The 27,565-nt window shown below is 40.2% G+C and overlaps 1 protein-coding gene across 4 annotated transcripts; it reads right to left on the bottom strand.

Moving 5' to 3' along the window:
- Window positions 1-4,650: 4,650 nt before the first annotated feature.
- LARP7 (La ribonucleoprotein 7, transcriptional regulator) lies at window positions 4,651-27,550 on the bottom strand. Of its 4 annotated transcripts, XM_085057560.1 has the most exons (14): window positions 27,001-27,189; window positions 23,692-23,900; window positions 22,574-22,674; window positions 22,381-22,464; window positions 20,121-20,285; window positions 19,534-19,642; window positions 18,532-18,906; window positions 17,874-18,003; window positions 15,300-15,448; window positions 14,279-14,397; window positions 11,708-11,867; window positions 9,587-9,678; window positions 4,997-5,089; window positions 4,651-4,920 (listed from the first exon to the last, which is right to left on the bottom strand). In XM_085057560.1, exons 1-13 carry the CDS (start codon window positions 27,006-27,008, stop codon window positions 5,009-5,011), a joined length of 1,782 nt encoding a protein of 593 aa, XP_084913686.1. In that variant the 5' UTR covers window positions 27,009-27,189; the 3' UTR covers window positions 4,651-4,920; window positions 4,997-5,008. The 4 variants fall into 4 exon arrangements, with proteins under 4 accessions (XP_084913686.1, XP_084913687.1, XP_084913685.1 ...); XM_085057561.1 differs by lacking the exon at window positions 27,001-27,189 and adding an exon at window positions 27,392-27,550 and having other exon boundaries at window positions 4,651-5,089; XM_085057559.1 differs by having other exon boundaries at window positions 4,651-5,089.
- Between the last annotated feature and the right edge of the window lie 15 nt (window positions 27,551-27,565).

The raw sequence follows: 27,565 nt of genomic DNA, 5'->3' as shown, positions 1-27,565 counted from the left end.
TAGCTCCATTTCCCCCCCAAAAGTGCCACCTCACATCCAAAGGCCAAGTTATCCTCTCCATATACTATGTGACCACGCTTAGCATTAGTTCTCACAGCCATACCTCCACATTGTAAAAGCTCCAGCCACCCCTTTCCAATAAAATAAAATTATATACATGTAATTTAGGACAAAATAATCGTGGTATTCCCAACCAACAAAGCAAGACAGTAGGAGATTAAAAGAGGGGGAGACACTGTCCTGTCTCCCTACAGGCAAGATTCCAACCCAGCAACAAACTACGTGCCCACAGTAAAACACTTGGACAACATATGGGATATAAAATACAGCACAGGAATGGTAATCAGGGCACCTGAAATAGGGGAGATGGTGCCAAATGCAGGCATAAAAGCTGCAAAGTGGCTCTGCATGCATCTCCCTGCTGGAAGCTGTGCATGACCTGCTCTCCACTGCAGCTGTACCTATATATAGTTGTACTGAGGGAAAGAGGTGGCTATAGAAATACATCTATAGCTGCAGCCTAAACTCAATTAGGCTACACAGCTGCATGTTTCAATACCCAAACAATTTTAAATATTTTGCCTTGATTCTAACCATGTTGTTCTGGTTTTTCCATCAGCATAAGACTGTGGCAAAAAGACACAGAGCAGAGCAGGAACGTTTCAGACATGCTGGTAGCTAAGGAGGTGAAGAGAGAATTGGAGGGAAAGGGGTTCACCTTTAATCCTGTCGGCCAGTGGCAAAGAGAGAAGGAACAGGCATAAAAGGAAGATTATGTGAAACAATAAGAAAACTAATTCCTTCTTGCTTAATTTTTTCAAGAGACTGTGTTTATTCCAGAGTCCTGCTTTTACATAAAAATTACTTTGGTGCATACACAGACCTGAACCAACAGGTCAAGTATAGTTTGCGTAGATGGAAAAAGCTTTCTAGGCTAAACTTTGCAAGAAAGTACCTATTGAGGCACCAGATATGATGGGCAAGATCGGAGGGAGCAGCTCTATTCCCAAAATACTCACCAAATCAATACTATACAAAGCACCAGGTAACAAAAAGACACTATTCGTAACAGAACCATGTTTCAGTGTGTAACAAGTAAGGGAAACAGAAGCACCAGCCACAGTGGGGGGAAAACAAACTAAGCCAAAGGAAAAAATTGCATGAGGCACAGAGGCAAAAAGGTATTCAACCATATCTGCTCCATACATTATTCAGGGAGTAGGAGAAATCGACCGTTCTTCTTTCCCAAAATGAAAGTATACAGCTTCATCGAGATAGCCCATCTAGTCATCTGGAGAGCCCAGCTGTCCCAGGCAGTGTTTGTGCCTCCAAGCCCAGGACAGCTGGAGCAGCTTTGCCCTCTGCTGGTCCCTGGAGGGCCCTCAGCCCAGCCCAGCCCAGGCAGGAGCCTCCTCTTCCCAAGGACACCTGCCGGGGCTGCCATCCTTATCCCCGGCTTTCCCAAGCAAGGATTAGATGCAGCAAGGGACTTGCAGAGTTGTCAGCTTAGTCTGAGTAGCGTCACCTCAGAAGGAATGAAAGGTCCGGAAAAAGAGTGAAGAAAAAAGAAAACCAAAACATAACAAAACTCTAAATATGATGGAGCTGAAGTCCCTGCTCCACCCCAGAATGATAAAAGCGATAGCTAAACGATCTTAATTAAATCACCACATACTGGAAGGTATTTCCCCTCAGACTCCTCACTGCATTCCAAGTTCTTTCACACAAATCACCAGGATTGCACACTGCAAGGAAACATTTGGCAACAACATTTCGGGTAGCCAGCTTCCTCCATGCGGTGCACAGAGCCAGGGAAGAGAGACCCCAGGCAGCCCCTCTGCCCACAGGGACACCACTCACTCCCAAGTGCCAGAGTCGCGTTTGTCCCTTCCCTTCACCCCTGTCCCACTTGTTTTCTCTTCAGGAGTTTGTTTGGTTCCACTCGAAATGCCACAAGGCGATAAAAGCACAGCAGTGTTTGTCCAGCACAAAACCAGTCACCTCGGCAACAGCCAGCAAAGCTTTCCCAGCTTCTCCTGCTTCATTTTCTCCTGGTTTTGCCTGGATTGGTGTGACTTGGGTGACAGCTATGAGTGCCAAGTATGCCGTCAGCACCAGTCCCGGCAGAGGCAGGGATGAATACAAGAGCTGACCTGGTAAATGAAGGAAAACTTGTGTGCTGCCAAGTCCCCTGGGAACTGGCAACTTCCTTACACCATCCACAGCAGATCCATCACTTGTAGGTAAAATAACAGCATTACTGCCTCACTCAGGCCATCTCAAAGTCACCCAAGCATACCTGATCTAATTATTTTTCCAGCACTGTGCAGCATTATTCCCATGATTTAATCCTGCCTGAGATCATTAGACACTATGGTACCGTTAGGAAAACAATTATGACACTGACCTATGTTTTCAGGGACTTGGGCAGGCAAGTGCCTTTGTCATCTATCAGAGGGTAATTTTCTAATGTGATTTACAGCCTCTCTAGAAAAAGGTAATTTACTTACCTGCTGGCTTTCAAGGATGCCTTGAAGTCTGATTTAAACTAGGGTACAGTGAATATCTTAGGTGGAAAAATCCCCAAACCACGAGTATTAGCTGTGTAAAATAAACCAGGCAGAACAGGCTTGCTCCAGGTGATGGCTGGATGAGGACAGTCAAACAAACATTAACCAAAGGTGCAAAATCAAGTGTAAAAAGGCTTTTCCACCCTGCAGGGACAGGTAGAAGGGACAGTGGGGCACCAGCATCATGCTGTGAGTGGGATACTGTGCTAACTGTGGGCCACTGGCTATGGAAAACCAGCAGGTCCAGTAATCCTGGAGAATCAGGCATGTGTTCCACTAAAACCAGTCCTGCTGCTGCCATGCACAGTCTGCAACTCGTGGAAGAGAGGCAAAAATATGAGCGCTAAAAATAATTTCAGATTCAGCCCCGTGCTGGGTCACAAAGAGCAGAATCAATGCTGGGTTCTGCTCCAGGCAGATGGATGGTAATATAATGATGTTATTTCAAAACACTCAGTCCAGGGAGACAGAAAAATCAGCAACAACAGAGGAGCACTCCAAGGTTAAGAATTCCTATAATTTTACAGTATCATCCTGAATTTTTAAATAAAATGTATTTCTTGGGAAAAAGAAATTAAAAACTCAGTGTGGGAAGTTCTTAGAGGTCAAACAGAAGTTCCTTTAGGGATGCAATTCTTGGGCTGGTAACACTCAACAGCTGGATGGGGAAAGACAACAACAATTAGCTATCATGTACTTAAAGAAAAAAAATACACAAACCATTCTGGCACACTTGAGAATCCAAGCTTCTTTTGTAAAAACATCTAGACCATCCTCTCCATTCCTGACTTCTGAATTAACTGGCAAAAATTCTGTTATTAACTCCTTCAGGATGTATTAAACACCAACTGGCCTTCCCTTCTGGAGCAGATTGCTGAACTAGCTTGGAAAGGGAAAGAAGGAGAAAATCGATGTTGAAGTGTAAGGAATTAACCTGCATAAATATGGAAAGAAACAGAAGGGTAACTTCTATTTGTTCAAGTTAGGAATTATTAATAAAAGAGCAAAACTCCCAAACTTATGCTTTTGCAGTTCTGTTCCAGTCTCCCCCAAACATAAAAAGTCTGAATCATTTATGACCTGAATTATTTATAACACAGATATATTTTTGACTTAAATGAATTTCAGCAGCCAAATCCCAAGCATTTTACCCAGGGTAGGCTGTGACGTTTATTTTTTCTCTTCACATCACAAAGGGAAAAACAAAAAAAAAACAAAAAAAAAAAAAAAACAACCAAACCCTCCTGTCTTTCAGGCTGGATGCCTAGAAGACATTCATAGATGAATTTTTTTTTTCACAGTTAGGTATGAAAACTCTTCTCTACCATGTCACCCAATCTCTCACGCACCTAGCATAAGATAGGAGTCAAAGACTAAATAATAATAAATTTTAAATGCTGCAATTGGACTAAACAGGAATGCCTGGCATACAGGTTAGTTCCTGCCTTCCCCCACCTTTCCCCTGCAGCCCTCTGGGAATAATCCTCCATGTACCATTTCCAAGAACCATCAGCAAGCTCTTCCCCTCCAGCCCTGAAAGTTTGTCCCTTATCTTGCACTTTTCCCCTCTGTATTCTAGCCACCTTCAGTCTGATCACTGTTATTCCCTCTCCATTCACTCCCTCCCCACCAGCAGACTTAGTCACACACAAGTGCAACTTTGTGGAGAATTCCAATTTTACATTTAATTTTTTTTAAGACTGCCATTTTCCCATGACATACTTTAAAGCCATTAAAATCACCATTGCAACTTGAGAACTACACAACTTGAACACTTATCTGCAAATGAGTAACCAGATGTAGCAAAGATATTCTTATTTCTTCCTTTGAAGATTCTTCTAAAAAATAAAGTCTAAATTCAGCTTAGCATGTATTTATACAAGTAAATTTTCTTACAGACTCCTCAATGGCAGACTTCCTGTCAGCCCTACCCACTTGAAAAAAACCAGAAGATTATTATTTCTATTTTGAAACAGCCTGATGGACTAAAAAGAAGCCTAGAGGGGGTTTATGTAGCATTAACCACTTTTATTATTTACAGTATGATAAAAGGCAAATGGAAGAATTAGAAATACACAACTGTAATTCTCAAGCATTTTATTTTATAACCTAGTGTATAAAACTTCAACATACAAAAACAAAAAAAGGAAAAACAAAAAGAAAATTAAAAAAAAAAATCCAAACTAACTGGAAGTGAACTAAAGGAAGATCTCATAATACACGTGTTCCAAAAAGCTTTACCTAAGGGCTCAGAAGCAGTAAACATTCAGCCTATTAAAAATGGGATTTAGAACCAATCTTCACACTTGCAGTCTGCAGAGTTATGGATCCAAGGGCCCAGGTTTAGTTGCTGTAAGCAGTGGTGGTTGTGAGGGCTGGTTTTGGTTGTTTTGTTTGGAATACCTACAGTTCACGTCCAAGCTCACCATCAACCCTGGTTAGTTGTCATCAGTGAATCGAATGTGTTTGCTCGTTTGTTGAGTCTTCTCCAGTCGCATCCTTTCAGCTTTAGCAATCAACTGCAAACAGGAAAAGTGATATGGGAAATTAGAGGGAAACTAGATGGTTAGGATTTCACCTTACAATCACATATATATTCCATCCCTCCTTTTTTCAAACACAATGGAAGACAACAAAATTGCCATTTCAAAATCCAAAATACAGTCTCATACAGTCAAGTTAAAGAATTCTATCCTTTTATTGGATTCATTTTGTTACTGATGTAGGAAAACCAAGGTTAGACCACCAAAAAAGAAGTGCCTTCTGAATATTGTGGAATTTTAAACAGGAAAAAAACCCACATACCCCCAGCACACCACAGAAACTCCTCATGAACTCACTCAAGAAAAAACACAGGAGAAAACCCACGCAGAGAGACCACAAAAAACACATACAAAAAACCCACAGAAGCAACACACGTGAACAAATAAACACAAACCGACTGAAAACACACAAAACCCACATGACACAAAAAAAACCCCAAACCCAGACCAAAACATTCACACTGAAACCACAAACTCAGTAAGAACACGCACAGAAACCACAAACCCCCTAAAACCCACACAAGAACAAAGGAACCACAACTCCCCATAACACAAGAATGCACACAAAAACACACACAAACTACAAAACCCACAAATCGACACAATCCACACAAAAAGGCCTGTGGAGAAACACCACAAACCAACACAACATCACAACTAAAGACACACACAAGTTGCACCAAATCCAACACATGAACGCACTCAAAGGCATTGACAGAACCCACAACTCCCCAAAAAACCCACCAACCTCTCTAAAAATAACAGAAAAAACCCAAAACAAAGAAACACCAAAACCAACCCCCAAATATACGCAACTTGCAAAACAAAAACAAAAAAACCAAATAAAAAAATGAGTAAAAATCTCCCAACTCCTCAGAAACAACCCCAAACCCCAATATATAAATACACTCAAAGGCACATATAAAACCCCCAAATCCCATAAAAACCAACAGTCAAAGGCATGTACAGAATCCACAAAATCCATCACAATACAAACAAAAACACACATACAGAAACACAAACCAACATAAGAAACCACACAAAAATACCATCAAAAAACTCCCTTTGAAGAAAAACCTGAACAAAACCCACAGCAACTTCTCTGCTGGGAGCTACTCAAGTATGTTAGCTGGTGTTATGAGGAAGGGTCATTTGCTCACCAGGCAGTCCAGTGTGCCAGATTTAAACAATTTCACACACAAATCAAATCATTTATTACTTCTGCATACAACTGAGTCCTGCACACAACATGGAGGTGCAGGCTGTGCTGCTGCACTCACTGTGGGTGGCAAGCAGGATTTCAGGCTTTCTCAACCAGTTTCCAGCAACAAAACTGACCTAAAGATGGGTCACTTTTATTCCCTGCTGTCTAAAAAAAGTAGTTTTAAATAGTTCAACCCTAAGAGGAAGCACAGCGGTTTACTCATTCAGCTTATGGGATGGAGAATGATAAACACGGGAAGGGAAGCTCTGAGACAGGAGCTCCCCAGTTCATATTGGTGAGTGTTTCTATTCCAATGCCTCAGAACATGCAAGAGGCCTCACGGATTCCCACTTCCAGCTCATCAGTCCACTATCAGCACCTATGTGTAAGCACACCACTACTCCTGAATCCAAACAGGGATCCAGCCATTCCACAGGCACCAGTGTCAGAACCAGGGAAACGTGTTCTGCAGACAGAAAGCTGCCCAGTCTTGCAAGAACACAGTCCCAGAGCCCCAGGCATCACCATGAGAGTGTGGGCTGTGCCCAGACATTCCCACTATTCTCCTTTTCCATACATCCTGCAAATTATTCCACCCTTCACAAATACTCAATTCTCACTTCCTCGCCAAATGCCTTTCACTTCTAGCACTCCTCCCACCCTCTTAAACTTCCTCCTTCCCCCAGTGGAAGGGGGTCCAAAGTGCAAACGAGGCTCAGCAGAAACTCCCCGCGGGAGACAAGGATGCAAGCAGAAAGTTTGCAGGCACTCACGCCTTGGCTTTGGCAACCGGAGACTCCAGTCAGTCTGGAGTTTAAGGCTACAGACTGATGAATTGCTTTAGCTCTGAATAAAGTGGCACTGCCCTAAAAAGCAGTTCTGGATGGGAGGTTTTCCATCTGTATCAGTAAATCACCGAGGTGGTTTATCAGGCAGTTAAACAGACAAAAGGGAAGATGGATTGGGAAGGAGCAGCAGAGGGGAGCAGAGAAGTGATAATGAGGCCTGAGGGAAAGACACTGAACACCTTTTTACTCCAAAGAAAGGCCAGGCCTATTCTGAGGAACCTTGGGATTTCCCATCTCTTTTGGGCTATAATAATCTGGTTTATTATAGGAACTATGCCAGAGGAAGTAAAATCTCTACGACTTGCTTTGGTTTTGGGCACTGCACCAGCCATCTGCTGAAGTGATCCTTAACCCTTACCCTGAGGAAAGCCAAATAGGCCTGTACTTTCTAGAAAACATGGAAAAGAGGACTCCAAAACTGCCTAAACTCAAACTCTGTGTGGCCTGGGATGGGATGCAATCCATGCATTTCTACACTTATTGAAACAAAATAAAAGATTCCTTGAATTCCAAGCATAAAGCAGCTAACAGGCAAAAAGCTCCACTTCAAAATCTTGCATGTGATTTCAAAACGTTATTATCAGAATAGACCTTGACAAGAAAGGTACACTAATGGCATACTTAACTAAAGATGTTTAATTATGAATTATTACATTACTTTTTTCTACCTTAGTGACCTTCAAAAGAAATCTTGCAAGTACTAAGGAAAAATTTCAAACAGTAAAATATTAATGAATATAATTTATTTTTTTATTATCAGTCTATATTTCAGGAATACACCCTGTCAAAAAGTAAGGAAAGGGTCAAGATTTACTGACTGCAGTGAGGCATTCCTGTCTTGATGCTTTGCTTAACAGCGTTAGCATTTAAATAGAATTCCCTGGGCTTTGAAGTTCACACCTCCCAGTGTGGCAAGGTGATGGGCAGGGGGAAGGAGCAGGAGTTTGCATCCTTGTGCTGCCATTGTTAGGCAGAACCAAGACAGTTTGTATTTGCAAAGCTAGATGAGGTACATTACTGCCCAATTGACACCAGTTTGGTCAACAAATACCAGTCTTCAAAAGATGAAGATGAGACACTTGAGAGCAAAGGCTCCTGCAGTCAAAATTCAAGTCAAAGGTCCCTGGCACCTTTGGTTTAAAAAAGTAAAAGTACATAAAAAAATAAATCTGGCAGCAATCAGAAAAATGCTTTAAAGCTGCAGTTTTCAAATTCCCTTTCTGCTTATATTAAAGAAAAATGGCTCAAGTCAATGCCATTTTTAGGCTTTTAAGAAAATTAAATTAGACCTTTGGGCAAATTCTTTATGCACATCTTTGTTTAAAAAAACTCAACTGATTTGTCTGCAGGATCTCTGACAGAACATTCACGTAAACAGGATAAGACATGCAAAATATTCCTTGTACAAGATAAGGTTTTCACCTGTACGACTGCTCTTCCTTTAGGTCAATGAAATACTTATTTTCCATTATATATGGGACAATATTTTTTTTCTTAGCATCCAGGAATCAAAGAGTCTCCAAAGTCACCAACAAATAATTAAGGTCAGGTGATTCTCGAGTTTTGCAAGCAACAGCAAAAAAAAAAAAAAAAAAAATCAGGCTAAGGCCAACTCAGAAACCTTATCTGGGTGTGCGTGAAGCAAACCTGGCAATAAAACGTCTGTGAAATACTCTCTGGCTCCTCTCTGTCAGGTCAGGGATCTGACTGGCTTAATCAAGGAACCCTTCATGCCTGGAAGGATCTGCTGGGGCTGGAGTAGAGGCTGCAGACTGCAAGTTCATTGCAACACTCCTGCCGTGCTGCAGCCCCACAAGCACACCGAGGAGAGAGAAGTCTGGGATTTCCAGTTTGGATCTGGAAGCTGTACAGCTATGGATGCTTGCAGCAGCACTCAGATTTGGCTGGGTCAGAGCACAGTCACACTGGTGCACAGGCTCCTAACCACACTGGGAACACACCAGCACTCACCACAGCAGAGAACTGTGCACGATTAAAATTGTGTTAATCATGAGGAAAATTACCCATTCTCAAGAAAATTATTTTCTGGATCATATTAGAGATTTAAGAGTACAGCACTAGACTTGATTTCACTAGAGCATATCAAGACTACTTAACTTATTAATGAGTTCATCCAGACAGGGTTTCAAAAGAAATCCAGCTTACAAATTAAGTTCAGGCCTTTAGTCACGGACTTAACTTTCTGCAATTGCAGCTGTAAAGACAGGCCTTGCACTTGTCAACTGGACCAGGACAGCCACACTCCCTGCTTTGTGGCTGTAAAACCCTGCTGCCAAGTCAGTAGAAGTGATTTAACAGAATGAAATATACAGTCAGAGTATGAAAATGCGTGGAGCAATGCAGAAACAGCATATTGTTTCCCACCATGGCTCTAGAGGAAAAATGTGATTTGCAGGTTACCTTCTCAGTACCCCTCTTCTTTTCTCGAGGCTGGTTCAGCTTAGCTTGTCTGTCCACTAAAATCTTCTGCCAGTAACGTTGTTCATTGTCACCTTGGGGGAAGATTGACATTGAGGAATGTCAATAAAAGTAGCCACGAGAAGTGGATGAAATCTTTTCTAAGGTAAACACTCATGAAAATACCTGTTAGGGAAATGCAACAACTATTTCCCCAGTAGTCTTAAATCTCCTACCCACGCAAGTCATACAGAATTGGTCTCTACATGACATCAGCAAAGGGAGCCCAGTTCTAGCTGAAGTTTCACCACAGCACAAGGAGGCCCCTTTGATTTACTGATGTACTCAACCTCTGACTCATTTTAAAGAACTACCAAACAAGAGGGGAAAAAAAGTAATTACTATAAGAACAACTGAGACTATTTTGTTTCATCAAAACCATTGCCTGGGGACTTTATGAGCTGTCAGGAATATTTGAACATGGGTAGCAATACAAAAGCAAATAATTCTACAACTTTTCTCAGCAGCTGCTTTGTAGGCAAGCAGCAGTTTGCCACTGTTCCTTCTGGTTTGTGATCCAACTATCACAATGGGAATTCTGTGATATAATTTGGCGTGGTCTCAGGGTTCATCTTCAGCTACAGAGAAGTTTCTGAATGATCTTGGAAAAGATTCCTACAAAACTTAACATCTAAACATTATCACAGATGCTTACCATCTTGCCAGATGCCAAGTTGAAGATACTTAAAGTCAAATCCTGAAGAGTAAAATACTACTGGGAAATCTTTAGTCCCTGCTGTAGGGAGCATTAAAGATTCTTTCCTTTTTATCTCTCACCTTCTGCCACCAAGAAAAAACAAAAATCCTTACTGTGAGTCCCTTGTGCGTTCCTGGAAAGCTTTTCCATTCTCATTTCAATGAGCCAGTTTGAAAAAAATAAATCTTAAGACTATGAATGGAATGCTCCTACAATGTAGTACTTACTCCTAATCTCCTACTACACTCTTACTTAAGGATACAAAACCAGAGACAAACAAACACAGAGCACACAGCTGTAAAATACAAAATTTGAGGTTATTTCTGGATCTCTGAAACACAAAGCACACTGGAGACAAATCTATCTCCAAATGACATTAGCTGCACTCAGTAAGTCTGAAACTTCAATTAACTTTGATATGATGATGAAGGTTAATGCTTCCATCAGAGCTTTTCCTCCTGCAATGCTTAAGCGGCATTTTGGAATCTACATCCCTGCACCCATGAGACTGGGCCCAATATGAGGATTTGTGCAGGAGTGGCGTAAAATATTTAAATACACAGATGAGGCAGTCTCATATTGTTAGGCCTGGGGTGTTTTTTGCACATTTAGAATTTTTGGTGCACCTCTCAAACACAAAAGTATTATGAATCCACCAAGTATGAGAAACTTCCCCTTATTTCTAGCCCTCAATTCTATAAAGAGGCTTCTCCACATGTGGCAAATTAATCCACACTAATATAAGATAGAAATTTAGAACAGCACAGTAATTTCAGAAAGAAATAACACATTAAAATGAAGTTCAAAAGTAGAGCCCATAAAAACTTTTGTGTAAATACATTAAAAAAAAAAAAAAAGCTTAATCTGGCCTAAATTATTCAACTTCCTGAAAACTAAAGATCAATTAGTAGGTAAGTGTTAAATCCACTCTAAGTCTATCCATGCTGTTAGATCCTTGGCATGTCACTTCACACATATGCTCAGTATTTTCAAGAAAGTCTTCCTTTAAAATTCTTTTGCATTATCAGAATGTTCTATTCATAAACCTGAAATGTGAGTTAAGTTCTGTAGTCTATTGCCACCAAAAGTGAAGCAAATCCATCTAAAAAGAACAGAATTAAGTTTGGAATAGCAAGCAAAAAATCATTATTTTGCTCTGAATGGTGGCATAAAACTCCTTTTAGTTTTACCAATTTCACAATACTTGCAAAATGAGAAGACTCTCAGAAAAAAACCAACAATTAAACACACGGTATTTTTCCCCAAGATACCTAAATATATCCATAAATTCACAAAGAACAATCCCTTTCACAATACTTAAAGCTTCTCCTGTATTTCCATGGAAAAAAAAAAAAAAAAAGTCTTACCAGTGAGAATTTCGAACTTCCAGTTGTTTTTGATCTGTATTTCTTTGTGTGATTTCATAACAATCTGTGCATCCTCAGGAGTCTTAAAACGGACGTGACATTCGTTGTCTCCCTCCAGCATGTCAACATAAGCCACCTCAGCCAGCACTGCCAGAGCATCCTGTCAAAGCGTGAGACAACACACACCATAAATCAGCCTTCAAAAAGAGAATACAAAAAGAGTGACTTTTGACCATTCCATTTGGAGGTCATTAACATTTTCAAAAAGGTCATGAAGTAGAGGCAGTAACTGAACTTTGTCATTTAATCGATCAATCTCTTGTCAAAGAGTTTTGAATTAACATATTTTCCTAAGAACATTATAACTGAATTCTGATTTATGAGCCCACAACATCTACCCATCTATCTCTCATCTTGCCATCCATCAACAATTTAAAGCAGTAATTCCAGGAAATGTTGTGGTTTTTTGCATAAGTATCTTTTTACTACTGGAGCATCACCCATTTATTTTGAGTTTTTTCAAAAGTAAAAATTGTATATTGTAACATTGATAGATCTCAGCCCAACAAAAATATCAAACTTGATTCTACACATTAAATGTATAAAACCAAGCTCATTCGTGGCAGATTATTTGAGAAATGAGTAGTAGTAAAACAAGTCTATCTTTATGAAGTGACCTCTGCCTGGAAGTTTTCACTGACAGCTGAAGGAAGAAGAGTCACAAATGCTCTTGCAGATGAAGTACTTCACTTGTAATTCCTGCTGTTAGGGAAATTAAGTAGGACCACACATTCCTAGTCAATTTTGTTCACAGCAGGCAGCTCAAGTAAGATGCTTCTATTCAGGAATCACACACTGCTTTTAACCCTCCACTACCAAGAGCAGCCTTAAAACAAAACAAAAATTAAGTGACTACACTGTCAGGAATATTTGAGAGCCAAAAAAGCTACTTTCCAGCCTTATTCTGTTTTCCCACAATCATGATTTCATGGAAAAATAAAACGAAGCAAATAGTTCCCTGGAGCTGGCAAAGTTAGTAGCTCTGAGAAACACCTTAAGAGCAAAATAGGGAAGCAGTGGAGTGTAAAATTAAAATATCAAAATAATATTTGAACTACACTGCAAAGGCCTTTGCAGGTTGTGTGGCACACTTAATTGCTTCCATACAAGAAATGCAGATCAGTTATGGAAGTTTGAGAGGAAAAGCCTGGGAAGCACTGCTTTGGGGCAGTTTGCTGCAGCTGACAGTCTAGTAACATAGCAAAGCCAGCTTTGCTTCTGCCTTCCACAAAACGATATAACTAGTATGGTCAGGACAAAGTTTTCTGTTATTTAAATAGTAAGCTTTCCTTTTGCCCACAACATATTAAGGTGTGGCACAAACTAAACACAGAGAGGTGTATCCCGCAGTCAAAGGGGGCCTCAAAGGTTACAGGGACAACTTGTTCCACATTCTCTCAGTGTCTCCAGCACTCAGACAGCTGCCTTCAAATACACCGAGGCAGATTAGGCTGATTAAGTTGAAACCCTACCGTCAGTAAGAGGAGTGTTTTCAGTGAGAGAGTCTCTGACGTTGCTTAGGTTTATGTCCACACCAAGCCTCCCACATCTGCAAGCAGCCACTGACTCAAAATGGCCTCATCAGTTATAAATGTTTGATAAACAGAATCAGAACTCCCATTTTTAACCATTCTCTCTCTGTCCTGAGTTGTCTGGATATGTGCACCAACGTGAATTCAAGTTGTTCAAATTCTTTCCAGGTGTTACTCATCCCAAAATTCAATTTTGGAAAGAAAATGTCCTGTGTAACATTAACGGAAAACCCAGGACCTGGAAAAAGCCTGTTTATTTCGTTTGGATAACTTATAATATTTCCATTTCAAAAGGATGCAGCTTAAAACTGGTATTTTCCTTTTAAAGAAATATTCTATTCAGTGTGTGTAACTGCATTGTGTCATCACACAAGACTGAAGGTATACTGAACATTTTTTAAATTGATAAAAATGAGAACTTGTATTTGGAAAAAAGTGACTGAATCAACATGTTCCACTGCTGTCACTCTCCCTGCAATGGAGTTTTTGTCATTGTAAAATTCTTATTTAAAGAATTGGTTTCTCATGCAGAGAGCATTTTTCTGCCCCCAAATTACTGTTAATGATAAAAACACCATTAAAAAAAAACCCCACATACGTCCTTTTATAGTACTCTTGTCAGGACGACTGGCACAGTGACAGATACAGAACACTGCAGCAGTCTCCAGCTCCTTTTTTTTAAACTGGAAAAGCACAAGAGCATTCTTTACTTTCTTCAATATTTTCATTATAAACTTGACATTGCTCAAAGCACACTAAAGGCTTGGTTTTACTTTGAAACATCCTCCTTAGCCTATTTTGCCATTGAAAAATCTGCCATTAGCAGATACTAAAGAAGAATCTGTACACAGTTACTGGCCAAATAGATGAAAAAAAAAAAATCAGGGAGACTGGGTGAAATGGTATTCCATATTCAAACGTTTGGGGGGCAGGGTAAGAGAAAAGGCTAACAGCTACCCTGAGGTTACAAAGGCATTACCTTGATCTGCTTCCTGCCCGGCAAGGGCTCGGTGCTAATGATCTTCACAATTACTCCGCTGACAAACTGAGGCCCCATTGTGTTGGCCTTGGCGGGAGGGGCACAATCTTCACTGGTGGCTGGTCAAGTTAAAAACGGGAGAGGAAAAGAAAGTTTTAAAATTAAAAAAAAAAGGTTTTACATTCATTAGGTTGAAAAAGTTAAGAAATCACGAAAGCACAGAAGTAACATAATGTAAACTACCATCTAATATCGTTACTGCAGATTAAGTTGGGATTTTTGCAAGGATCAAGACTGTCCATAGGTTCAGGTCAATTTAAGTAAAAAAAAAAAAAAAAAAAACCAGCTTCAAGAAATTCTTAGGGAAATTTTCACAGTCCACAGGGTCTTCCTTTATGAATATTTTAATTTGTACTGATTACAGTGAATAGTAACCCCTCAGTCCTAGAATAATTAAAAACATGCAGAACACCATTGGAATATCAGTGCTGGAGTTAGTGAAGACAAGCACAGAGCCTTCAGAGCAAAAAAAAAAAAAAAAAAAAAGGCACAATTCAATTCTTGAAAAAAAAGTAGAAATTTAATTTTGAGGACATAATTACAAAGCTCCCCTTATCCATAGAGCTGATAAAGCCCTATTTAAAGCAGTTTTTTTAAATACCTCTGGCACAGTTAAACCCAAGCAGGTCAGGCCCAAGCTGCAGCACCAAAAAAGCTGATTGTTGATTTACCTCTCTGAGGCTCTATAATTAGAATTACCTAAATATATCTGTAAGCCTAGGAAGTACCACTGAAATATGCTGAAATCACTTGTTTATTCTTTATTGATACAACTCCCTAGTCCCAAACCTATTTAAATACAAGGAGGGGGTTGCTTTTACTATCTGACATTTTGAGAAAACACCAGCATTTTACAAAATAAAACCTTGTGGCAGCGCTTCTGCAAGATCAGGGTCTTGCATCACTTCTGCTCGCTTACTAGATGAAACATGAATTAAAACAAGACAAAACCCCGGATTACTTTTGTCATTTTCAGATTTCTGCACACCAGATTCTGTTTCCATCTCTCCCACAGGCTCGGGTTTGATTTGAGACATTGTTTTCTTTAAGGAGGCCATACTGGCTTTCTGCAGGGCCAGATATTCTTGCTTCAAATCCATCCATTCAGTCCTAAAAGCAGCAACACAGGCACAGGACGTCAGTTGCAAACAAGAAACTGATGTTGAGAAACTCAATGATAATTTAACAAGTTACAAACAGCTTTAGCTGGACTTGGTGAACAGTGCAGACCATTCTGCCATTGTAGATTTCCCTGCGCTTCGTTCAAATTAAGTTTTGTCCCTAACTGAATTTCCCATGACTTCGCTTCAGATTTTAATAATCCAAGACAGTTCCAACAACATCAACCTATCATTCAACAGAGTGACTTGCAAATTTGCTTTAAATATTCAGACAGCATAGAGAACAGTTGAGTAAACTGTGTTTTCCACTGGAACTACACAGAGCACAAGCACTAAATTCAGAGTTAATTCAGAGACAGTGAACTCTCAATTCACTGAATCAATTCAGTGAACCCGCTCCTGTGTCACTACATTAAGAATCAGTCATTCGTTTTCCAGAAAAAAAAAATCATTGATGGAAAATCAACAACTGGTTAAACTCACCAAAAACCTACTGAGATAAGGACATTCCTCACTATTCAGATGCATTTTGGTTAAAAAATACCCCCCCATGGAAGCAATTTATATATTTACATACATTTAACATGGAGATGTTTCTGCAAACAGGGAGAGCTTTGCTCCACAGCAACACAATGCCCGCAGTGCCACTGTGAGAACGACTCATTGTTACCCTAATCTGTGCTATCAAACAAGCTGATAGAGGATTTTTAAAGAGGAGGATATCTTGTGGTAATGGTTTTAGCTGTTAACAGTGACAACTGTATACTTCAAAAAAGCATCCAGACTCACCCAGGATCATACATTCTCAACAGAGCAAAGGCATTAAAATAACAAAAGACCCACGTAATGATTCTTGGAGATAAAAAGGCAACACCATCCCATAGCAAGGTTTGGTATAAATACAAGCTCCAGGAACTTGGTCACTTGCCTCGAAAGAAGAGGAGACCTTGGAGCATGAGTCAGGCAAGTATTTGCAATGCTTATATATTCTTTACACTTAGTTTCACCTCTTTGCTACAGCTGAAACACATGGAACTAAAATTCTCTATATTTGTTGCAGTTTCCTCAGAATGCCGGTGGCAGCGGACAAGCGCCGTCGATAACCACCTTTTTTTTTCTTGCGTGGACCCCTTTTACTTTAACATGGAGGTGCTTTCTGTGATATAAAAAAAGTAAGTGCTTCCATGTTTTAGTAGAGGTGAATCCTGATCGTAATCTCAAACGCCAGCCGGGACTTAACTTTTTTTTTTTTTTTTTTGGCCTGGACGTTTTTTAGATATTCCAAGAGCGAAAACATAAGTGGTTTAAGTTCATTTGAAGCGGTTTTTTATTTTAAAGGACTCCCTTTGCTTTAACATGGAGGTACCTGCTGCCTAAAAAAGTAAGTGCTTCCATGTTTCAGTGGTGGTGGATCCTAATCTTCGAAGACTTATTACAAGAACTGAACGTGTATAATTTGTTTCACTGCATTTATTACATTTCTATGCAGGTTTTCCAGCCAAGGACCCCCACAACTTAAATGTGGATGTACTTGCTTTGCTCCACAATAGTAAGTGCTTCCATGTTTTAGTGGTGGTGAATCCTTTTCACCTCAGCATTTCCTTCCCTCAGGAAATGTATGAAAACGTGAATAAAGAAGTTTCTATAAACTACAATGGCTGCACAAGACGGCGAGGACCCCCTCCACTTTAACATGGAGGTACTTGCTGGATGCCAAAAAAGTAAGTGCTTCCATGTTTTAGTTGTGGTGACTCCTAAAAGCCCACCGCCTCGGATTATAAGGTTGGCAGAACTCTACACATCAAGCAATGAAGACTCAACACTCTGCTATTTGAATCTTTTCTCTACAGGCTAATACTGTTGCTAATATGCAACTCTGTTGTATAAACATTGGAATTGCACTTTAGCAATGGTGATGGACTGTCAGACATACCAGTATTTAAAGAATAAAATTTCAAAGAGTTATGATAATGCTGAATGCTATTAAGGAATGAAATGTCAATAAATTATACAAAACACGACTCAGGTCTTACTTTCCACTCACAAAAAAACTGCCTACTGCAAATCCTACAGCATTTAGGCATTTTGAAAACCTTACAAACATTAAAAATGTGGAAAGGAACAGTATTCACAAGATTCCTAAGGTAAAAATGGAAATTGTACTAAGCTGTGCAAAATCAGAACTTAAGTGCCAAATGACCTGACTGACAGAGACTGATAAATTCATCAGTTTTTACGTACACTTTTACATAATTACTGAAGGTGTGACAAATGAAACAAATAAAAAAAGGTTATGTTGGCTCAGCATTGCTCTCTCACCCAGCAATTTTCCGTTTACTAAATAAGTTAATAATTTCCCAGGACTGTTAAAATAATTCAGTTATCACGAGAAATTATTAAATTAAATCACCTACTTGGAGAGTACTCTGAGTGGAATCACCTCTTCACCCATTTTGGTTCGTTCTTTGTGTTTTTTCTTGTGTTTCCTTTTAGATTTGGAAAGGGAAGTGTCTTTTTTGTCTTTATCTTCTTCTGCAGACACTTCTGCATTAAACAGTCCAAATAAACAAAAGTTTAAACCTACCATAGTTAAAACGTTATTACAATAAAATCACATTCAATATTTATTGCTTCTTTGTATTAATCACTTCATCTCATCAACTACCCAAGTTTACTCTCCTTATCACACTCATTCATTTCAATGCACCTTTTCCTATCTCAAAGAACAAACTGGGATCTTTAGCTTTTCCCTTTTGTATTTTAATTAACTAGATTCCTATGCTGTCTCCATTTGCCCAGGCTGACTGTTTCCACCCCCACTTTACTTCACTCAGTTTTTACTTAAATTAACCTCTTTAAACTGTTTTTACTTCTGATTTTTTTACCTGCTTTGGTGTTGCAACTTCTTCCTAATTCTCCTATCTTTAGAATGACTCCTTACCAGGTTTAGATTTAACTACAGGGAACATGGGCATGCATACCCAAGCTGAGCTAATACCTCCACTATATGCAGCCTATATCTTCTCCATTCATGCATAGAAACCATGATAATAAAAAGGGAAGAGTTTTTACCATTGGAATCTTTTGGAGCTTCTATTGTTTCTTCTTTAACTGTTTCAACTCCATCTTTTTCAGCAGTTTTCTTGACTTTTGGAGCTGATGCCTCGCCATCTCCTGAGCTGGTTCGTTTTCTCTTCCCTGGCCTGCTTTCCCCGGTGACCTCGGAGCTCTCTGTTCTGTCCCATTTCCTTTTCTCCCTTTTTGAGGGCTGCCTGGAAGTCTCAGTTCCCTCCATCTCAGAACACTCTGATGGTGTCCTGTGTCTTTTAGACTTAGGTACTGGCTCTGTTGTAGTGTTTGTGCTTGATTCCTTTGGCTCTGCAGCTGCCTGTGCATTGCTCTCTTTCTTGATTTTGGATTTCTTTTTCTTCTTCTTTTTCTTCTCCTCTGGATTAAAAACATAGTATTTAAAACTGTCCATGATTACACACTAGATTACATTATCTTTAACAATTATGATAGCATGGATCATGATAGAACTGGGTTGTTAAACGAGACACTTGTCTCTGGCATTTCTAAGGGAGAAATGCAACACTGACCCAAAGCTTTTCCTAGGTGTTTCACGGAGAGAAAAAAAGTGGGGGGAAAGCAGGGTTTGAAAAACATGGATGTGATTTCAGCTTTTTGTTTCCACCAGCAGTTACTGGTATAACAAAAAACTGGTCATAACTATCAGGACTAGTAACATGATTTATCACTAAGCTTACAGAAAAAATGGGAAGATGTCTGAAGTCTTGGAAATTGTATTACATCACCAGAAATAAGGGAAAATGTTTTAGTGATGAAGTTGCAACATAACCCTGTGATGCTGGTTTGTACATTACAGTAGATTTTACACACCTAAGCCTCTGCTAGCTAAACAGCACCATGCATTATTTTTATTAAAAGTTTTTTTGAAACATGAAATTAAACTGCAGTAACACAGCAGTTGAAAATTCTCTCTTCAAAAGCTGAGGCACAAAACTGATCCAAATAATAACACTCTCTTGATCCCAATAACTTAATAACACTTACCTACTACAGTGTTGTCACTTGAATTCAGTGTGGGAACTGGTTTATTCTTTACTGTTTTGGGGAAAATCCCAGGTTTTCGTGGTGCTTCTTCTGGTGGATTATTCAAAAACTTAAGGAAAATGAAAACCACATACCATTACTAAAAATAATATTTTCTTTGAAGACTCTGCATTCCAGTTAAGACTAGCAGTTCAAATCATATTTCAATACACAAATATTTTCAAATCACATTTAAATACAGAAAATTCGGTATGATCATGCTTGTGTGATGAAATTTAATGATCATTTTACTGTTACACAGACATCTCTTTCCATAAAGGATGCAAAGAGTGACCAATGGAAAAAAAAGCCATTATATTTTTACTAAGTCTTCAGACTATTAATAGAATAAAATCTTTAAAAACTGTGGGACTGATTGTAGGTCTGGGAGTAGGAAAGAGGAGCTAACTCGTGTTAAGTGAAGCTCTTAAATTATGGTATTTTAGGAATGTCTCTACGATTCAGCAGGTGACCTAATAAAGAGCACACCGTTCATATCACAATGTGACACCAGGAACAATGTCAGCAGGAGGAGCACCAGCACTCACCTCAATGGCTTTCTCTGCTTGTTCTTTAGTTTCAAATTCAACAAAAGCAAAGCCCTTTGGATCACCAGTACTTCTATACCGAGGGATACTGACATAAACTACATTGCCACACTTCCCAAACACCCGCTCAATCCAACTGTGATTGACATTTTTAGGAAGCAGCTCCTAAAGGAGAAAAAAAAGATTAAAGTTTGATGTCAAAACGTTGAGAGCCACAGTACCCAGGTAGTAAAAAGTGACCAGAGAACAGATCTGTAATCATTCACATACCTATAACAAATATATTAGATATTTAATTTATATGCTTACTTCCTGTGACAGACACCAAGACCTGCAGCTGTATGTTTGCAAGACAAAGTATCTTGGTAAATTTAAAGCCTTGGAGCAAATACAAGCCTGACTTGTGCCAAACTACCCTCTGCAAAGCACAAGGAATTTTTTTTACTTGGTAGTAATGCAGTATCACAAAGAATTCCTGTATGCCAGTAAAGAGTCACTACTGATAAAATTTTTACCAGTAGTCAATATTTTCAAGTTTAGTAGTTAGCACTGAGAGTTTAATTCATCAGATGAGCAGAAACTTTTAGGCAGCTTCTTGGGTGACAAAACTGTCTGAATTTTCCTTCTATAAAGTCCTTAATATAGCAACACATTTTAGCAGCTTGCAGACATCGTGTCTGAGTTCAACATTTCCACTCCTCAATCAAAGACAAATCGTGTCACACCAATTTCTAACGAGACCCAACTGAACACTTTAAACTCCCACTCTCAAATTCATGCCTAAACAACAACAGTGTCAGCACTATTTCTTTTGTTTTGCTTTTTTTTTTCCACAAGAGGTTACTGCACTAAAAGGTTTTCCTTATAGGGGAACACTTATCACGTTAATATTTTGTTTTTACATTAACTTTGCCAGCCTCGGAAAAACGTTTTTTTATGGTTTGGCATTCAGGTGAAAAACCAGTTACTTCAAGTTTTATACATGTTATGAGATTAGTGCAAAATTATAGTTTAATAATGAAGTCTATGTTAAAGCATATAAAAAGTCAGATTATTCCAGAGAAATTTAATTTACCAATATTGGACTACTTCTACTGGTTGCCATATACCAGGTATTTACAAAACATTTAGCCACACACTTAAGCTCTGTATAGACAGTGTAGCTCATGCCAGTGGAATATCTTATCCAAAAATGATACAGACAAAGTATTTCAGAGTTCTAAGCAGTCCCTGTGATTATGTTAGGAAAATACTATGTCTGGCACACTGTGTTTTAAAATACAAAACACAACCACCTGTTTTGGGCTTTTGTAAAGGAATGAATCATCAGAGCAATTCAGTTTCTCGTTATCTGGACGGGCTGGCATTTGGGCCAGGAATATTGTGTGTTTTTAACACAGAAAACTCAGTGCTGTCTGAAAAATATTAATTCAGCTGCTAACAGCTACAGGTACATAGCAAAAATGATACTGAGCATAAAAAGCTTCCTTTAGACACAAAACAAATTCCACACTGACTTCAAATCTAGTAAAAAAAATTGTCCAGGGTTTAAATAAGCAACAGCTCAACCATCGGATTTCTTTCCAAGCTACCACTTAAGTGGCTCCACAACATAATAGCTTTTTCACTCTGACACAGCTGAAATACCATGGTGAGATGCAGACTTATCCTATCAGCAAAGCTATTTTCATTTAAATTAAGGAGTCATTCCAGTATCAAGGTAGCCACAGGACAGTTGTTAAAATTTTTCAGGTATATTCTGCCTTTAAAAGAATGGTGTTTGTGTGTACAGAGGCACTTGCAGTAACAGATCTTATAAACAGATAATGCTGCTTACAGTACCCTGATAAAACTTGGGAACGCAGCTAGATCCTGTTTGATGAAACTAATTAAGTTGTTATTAGAAAGCTTTAATGACATTAATGTAACTAGTAAATATTTCTTAGTACCACTGGTGTCTAATGGCATTAAAAAAGCCCAGTGAACACAGAAATGGCTCAATGCAATCGCACCTTTTCAGCCCGGCAAGCAGCACCTGGCTCAGCATTTAAAAGGATTTAAGCTGGCACAAGAAATCGTGCACCAAACTAAGCCCTATCTTGCTACAGTCACTCTTCGCTTTTGCTCACCTGCCTTTGCCTAATTAATTTCTTTTACCTTTGCTGCACAATCATCAGCAGCCAACCAAATTCCTGATGCACAAATAGAGTTTGCACAGTTTGGAACAAACAGGCAGGGTCACACACAAGTCCAGCCTTACCACATAGACAGTCCGACTGTCCACGTCCTTTGGGCGCTCGCCCAGAGGCTGGCGTCTCCTGATCCTGGTTCCTTCCAAGTCCAACTAAAAGTAAGGAGAAATAAGTGATTTCTATGAGATTATTGCCTACTTCAGCACCTCTACCACTGCTTTTTCAGCACCAGCAAATACAGAAGGGTGAGATGCTAAATACCTCCACAACAGATGAACTTTTAACTGCTCGAGCAATCAGCTTCCCGTCAGTAGTCAATTTTTTCATTTTGTTGAAAGAAACAAGAAGTGATATATCAACATCTAAGGGAAAAAAAAACCCGAAGCGTAAATTATGAAATCAGGGTGATGTGTTCTACTCCACTAGTTTACAACCTGCAAGTTCTAAGTGTAGCATTTAACCAAGGATTCACAGCAAATTTTTACCATTAAAATTCAAGTTTCAAGTACACCTGTATTAAATTTTATTTTGTGCTAACCTTTATCAAAGGAATTTTGTTCTTTTACCTCCCCACTGATAACTGTTGTCCTTGAAAAAAAAGGAAGAAACCCCCCCTTTCTGATGTAGCTCTACAGCACAAAACCAATTTGCATTGAAAACATGCCTCTCCTTCAAGTACTCAATTGAGTACTTAACCCAATGCTGCCAACACAAAGAGCCCCTGCTTGCACTTCAGTTGCAACCAGTCATGCTGATAAAACCTTGACAGAAAATTATGTAGCACTGCTCTTAATAAACATTTAGACATTTCTAGTATCTCTAGAAAATGTAGGGTAAATTTTATTTATTTGTTACTTTATTAACAATTTAAGGGGGCCCTTAGAAGTCCAAACAACCACACTGAAAACTGTCTGAAGAGACTCATAGTAACCCCACATGCAAACACACAATTTCTAATCAAATTTGTAGTGAAAAAATGAACAAAACACCTACGCCTAACAACAAATTAGAGTGACATTTTAATTTCTGCATGTAAAACAAATACAATACCTCTGAGGGCAAAATTACTCATTTGTTTGCTTGTTCTTAAAATTACACAAAGATAGAAAATCAGGTCTAACAAAAAGTCATTTCTGCTCTAGCAGATGTCTTTAACTTAGGACTGATAGGACAGGAAAAGAGAAAGAGTAAATAAATTTTTTAAAATCTAGTACTAGTTCTGCCTCCTGAGCTGCTGATGCTGATTTCCAACATGGAGCTACTGCCTTTGCCAGGAGAAGACATGCACCTCAGAATAACCTGTCACTCATACCAGAAACTCAAGGGAAGAACAAAGTGAAACAAAACTGTCTGCTGAAATATACTGAATAAAAACTTACATCCATCTCTGGACTTCTCTATTTGTTCTCGAAGAAATCTATCTTTGTGGAGGTTAACATCACCAAACCAGAAATCCACTTGCTTGGCTATATCTGCCAACACCTGTTTAACTCTTGACCTCTTCTTCTTCTCTCTTTCCTTCTTCTGCTCAGTGCTTTCTTCTTCCATGGTTTTGTCTCTTGCTGTTTCAGTCTCCATTCCTGTCATTCTGTCAAATAAGAGGTAAATATCATCTTAAAAAAGCAAAAGTGCTATTTCAAGGAGTGAACGTTCTTGTTTAATCTTCTGCCCTGTTACCAGATAAGCAAGTTCCTTGCTAAAAGGACTCTACAACAACCAAAGCTGAAAAGCAGGTAATTTCCCTTCTCATAAACACGTTTTTTTAAGAACTGAAAAAAGATAAATCATTTTTTCTCCACTCCCTGTAACTCCCAGTACAAAACATTAGAAAGATCACACACAAAACCCATGAGTACTACACACTTCAGAAACCACCCTTGTATTAACCTTGATCATGGCAGATCTGGTAATAGTAAAGTTTAAAAAAAATATCTTTATTACATCAAAAATGCAAACCACTCACTCCATCAGATGCCAAGGCCCTGCCCAAGAGCAGTAATTCAATAGTGTCTCTGATTTTAATGGCAAACCAATTTTTAATTTAAAAATTCTGTCAGAACTCCAGAATCAGGCCCCTAGAAAATAAACACTAACTAGAAGCAAGTGACTTAATATACAGATTTATCTTGAAAAATATAAAACCTTTTTAATGCAACAATTAATCTCTTTTGTTCACATTTCAATTCACTGCAGCTGAAAACTGCCAGTCTCCAGTACCTCATTTCACATAAGCCAAACAAAGCAATGCTGCCACAGGCAGACAGCTTTCGGGAAATTAAATTAACACAAAAATTAAAGTAATTAATGTCGCAATCATCATATGAAAGACTTTTCAGCTCTCTGCCAAGGCAGCGGAGAGGGAAGCACGAGCACAGCCATCAGAGAGGAAGCCCACCTCGACACCAGGATGGCAAATGGTCCCCAAATTATTGTGCAAATCAGGCTTCCTCAGCCGGAGATGTGAGCTGACGACTCCAGATAGTGAAAGGTCAGCAACTACCTTGGAAAGATAAGCCAGGTAAAACTGCTCAGCAACTCCAAGCTCCACTCAAGCCCTCCAGCAAGTTTGTTATATTAATAACCAGCAGACAATACACTGCTTAGCTGAGGGCTACACTGAGGTGCATCATAAATGAGAAATGTCATTATGGGACATTTGTAGTGGCTGCACAGCACCAAATGACCACAGCAACATACTAGTGTGGCTCATGGACAGCACAGCTTTGTTTTAAGAGGCATTTTGAGACACTCAGCTCTGGGACTTCCTTCCCAGAAGAGATTCTCATTCAAGCTAAAAGAAAATCAGCTGCAAGCTGCATTCCTGGCTTCCCCTTCACTTTGTGCTTTAGAAACGAAGCTTTGAGAAAATTACTTTGTACTTCAAGCTCCTCCAGAGTCAGAGCAAATATCAACTATTAATATGTACACAAAGATCCAAGTAATTAATGTAGCAATTTCCATATGCCAAGATGTAAGGCAGTCTGTCGTTTTCACATGCCAGCTCTCACACTGCCAGCACTAGTCTGATACACAATTAAAATCAGAGCAAAGCAAAAGCAAGGTCAAAACTTCACAGTGATAAAGCAAAAGATTCCTTCTCAAAAGGGATAAAATCGCAGTGCTTCTGTGTGCCAGAGTGAAACCAGAAGAAGGAGAGACAATTAAACAGGGGAAAGGAACTTTAAGAAAGCAAAGATGATGTAAACCAAAATAACACAGCTCCACACCCATCTATTGAAACTTATGTAGGCTCGATAAAAATTAAAGCTGTCAGTGCTAACCCATGTCCAACCCCAATTTCTATTATTACCAACATCTAAAAAACTTAATAAAATTCAACTGTAATACAAGGTCTGCAAGAAACAGGGCACGGATATAAAATATATTTGATTCTTTCAAGCACTGATGCAAATGTTCGTTTGCTTTGGGCATTTTAAAAAGTCAAATGGGGCAGTAGGGGATGAGGAGAAAAAATAATTCAAAATACTTTATATACCATGAAAATGTTTTTGTACAGCCAGTGGCAGCCCTAGGCACGTACTGCAGAATAAATGCAAGTATACAGCCAACCTGAAACCACTTAAAAAGACACATCCTGTAAGAGTTTTATATGAACACAGATACAGGCAGAGCTGCAGCAGTGAAGTTCCTGCCCTGCCCTGAAACTTCTCTCTAAGCAAGGCGAGGTAAAAAAGGACAGGAGTTAATACATAGAGGCCAGCAAAAAATTTCTTAACTTCAAAACAGAGAACCTTCCGCTTTTCCCCTCCCATTTTAAGCAATGAAACCAAGACATTATTTTAAACGCAGTTTTAAGGCACTTAATATATTCCATGAAACTAGTGTGCTCACAAACAGGAAAAGCTTTGCTTCCACTCCACAGTGATGAGTGTCAAGGCTGTTCCCACATACAGGGAGACCCCTGAGTGTTAACTGTGCCCTGGTTACCCCTCCTTCTGCCGTCTCAGGAGGGGCAAAGTGGATTTATTTGTGTTCAAGACTGGACACGGCATTTAGTGCCATGGTCTGGTTGACAAGGTGGTGATCGGTCAAAGGTTGGACTCCATCTCAGAGGTCTTTTCCAACAGAAGCGATTCTGTGGTTGTAATTAAAATACATGCCAGCCCCAGCCTAATATTATGTGGATTCACCTGTATGACACCAAAAGGGCAGCCCAGCTCCTTCACTTTAAAGTATCTCACCCTGCAGTACTACAGCTTAATTTTGTGACCTGAGAACTCATTTCTGGCTCTTCCCTGTTGGGGAAAACCAGGCGATAAGGAACTGAGCAAGCGTCAGAGTCGCTGAGTGGAAGCAGCAGGGATAAGTAATGGGAAGCAGAGCGGAGGTGGTGACAGAATCAAGCATTCTGCTGCCCTGGCAGCTGCTGCACTACACCAAAAACACTGAAAAACTGTACGAGAACCTCACCTTCTTTACCCTTCAAACAAAGGGCAGACACACAACACGAAATACATTTTTCTGGCCCTGATTTACCCTGAGAAGCCACTGCAGAGATACTGACCACCGCAGGTGCTGCTGCTGTAGAGATCCACAGTTTCAGCCAAAACACTTAAAACAACAAGCACAGGCTAGCCCAAAGTCCGCAGTTCCTCACATACCCCCTCAGCACGAGTCCCTCAGCCCCAGCCCGAGGCGCGAGGCATGACCCCACGCACAAGAGTCACCTGTGCATACCGGAGGGCAAAGCCACCTGAGCTGCCCGGGGCGGTGACGAGCCCTCAGGAAGCGCCACTCGCGTCGGGAGCGGCGGACACTGGGAGAGGATGATGCCCGAGGGCGGGCAAAGCACGGGGTCGGGGTTACAGCGTGATGCTGGCGGGCAGCGCCGGCCTGAGGGGTCCCTGAGGGGTGCCTGAGGGGTCCGTGAGGGGGCTCAGAGAGACAGACGCGACGCCCCGGCCGTGAGGGGAGCGCGCGAGCGGGGGGGGGGGGGGGGGGGGGGCTGAGGGGGGAGCTGCGCGCGCGGGCGGCGGGAAAGCCGCTGCGGGGCCGACAGCGCCCCCTGTCTGCGCCGCCGCCGCAACGGCAAACCCGCAGCCCCTCCCGGCCACTGACCTGCCGCCGCCACACCGGCTCGGCTCGGCTCGGCTCCGCCCGGCCGCGGCTCCGGCTCCGCCGCCGTCCTCGTCAGTCCCGGCGCGACGCGCTGCCCGCTCTCTCCCCCCTCTCTTTCCTGAGGTTGGGAAAAAAAAAAAAAAAAAAAGAAAAAAAAAAAAAAAAAAGCCTCGC

Source organism: Lichenostomus cassidix, chromosome 4 (assembly GCF_008360975.1).
Source record: "Lichenostomus cassidix isolate B80296 chromosome 4, HeHo_3.0, whole genome shotgun sequence".
Classification (NCBI taxonomy): domain Eukaryota; kingdom Metazoa; phylum Chordata; class Aves; order Passeriformes; family Meliphagidae; genus Lichenostomus; species Lichenostomus cassidix.
This window is presented reverse-complemented; position numbering and strand designations above follow the sequence as displayed.

Coding starts and splice junctions, on each gene's coding strand:
- LARP7 (XM_085057559.1), bottom strand. Junction 18,907..19,533: donor AAGTGACAACACTGTAGTAG/GTAAGTGTTATT, acceptor TTTTTAATCCAG/AGGAGAAGAAAAAGAAGAAG. Junction 11,868..14,278: donor CGGGCAGGAAGCAGATCAAG/GTAATGCCTTTG, acceptor ACGCTTTGACAG/GATGCTCTGGCAGTGCTGGC.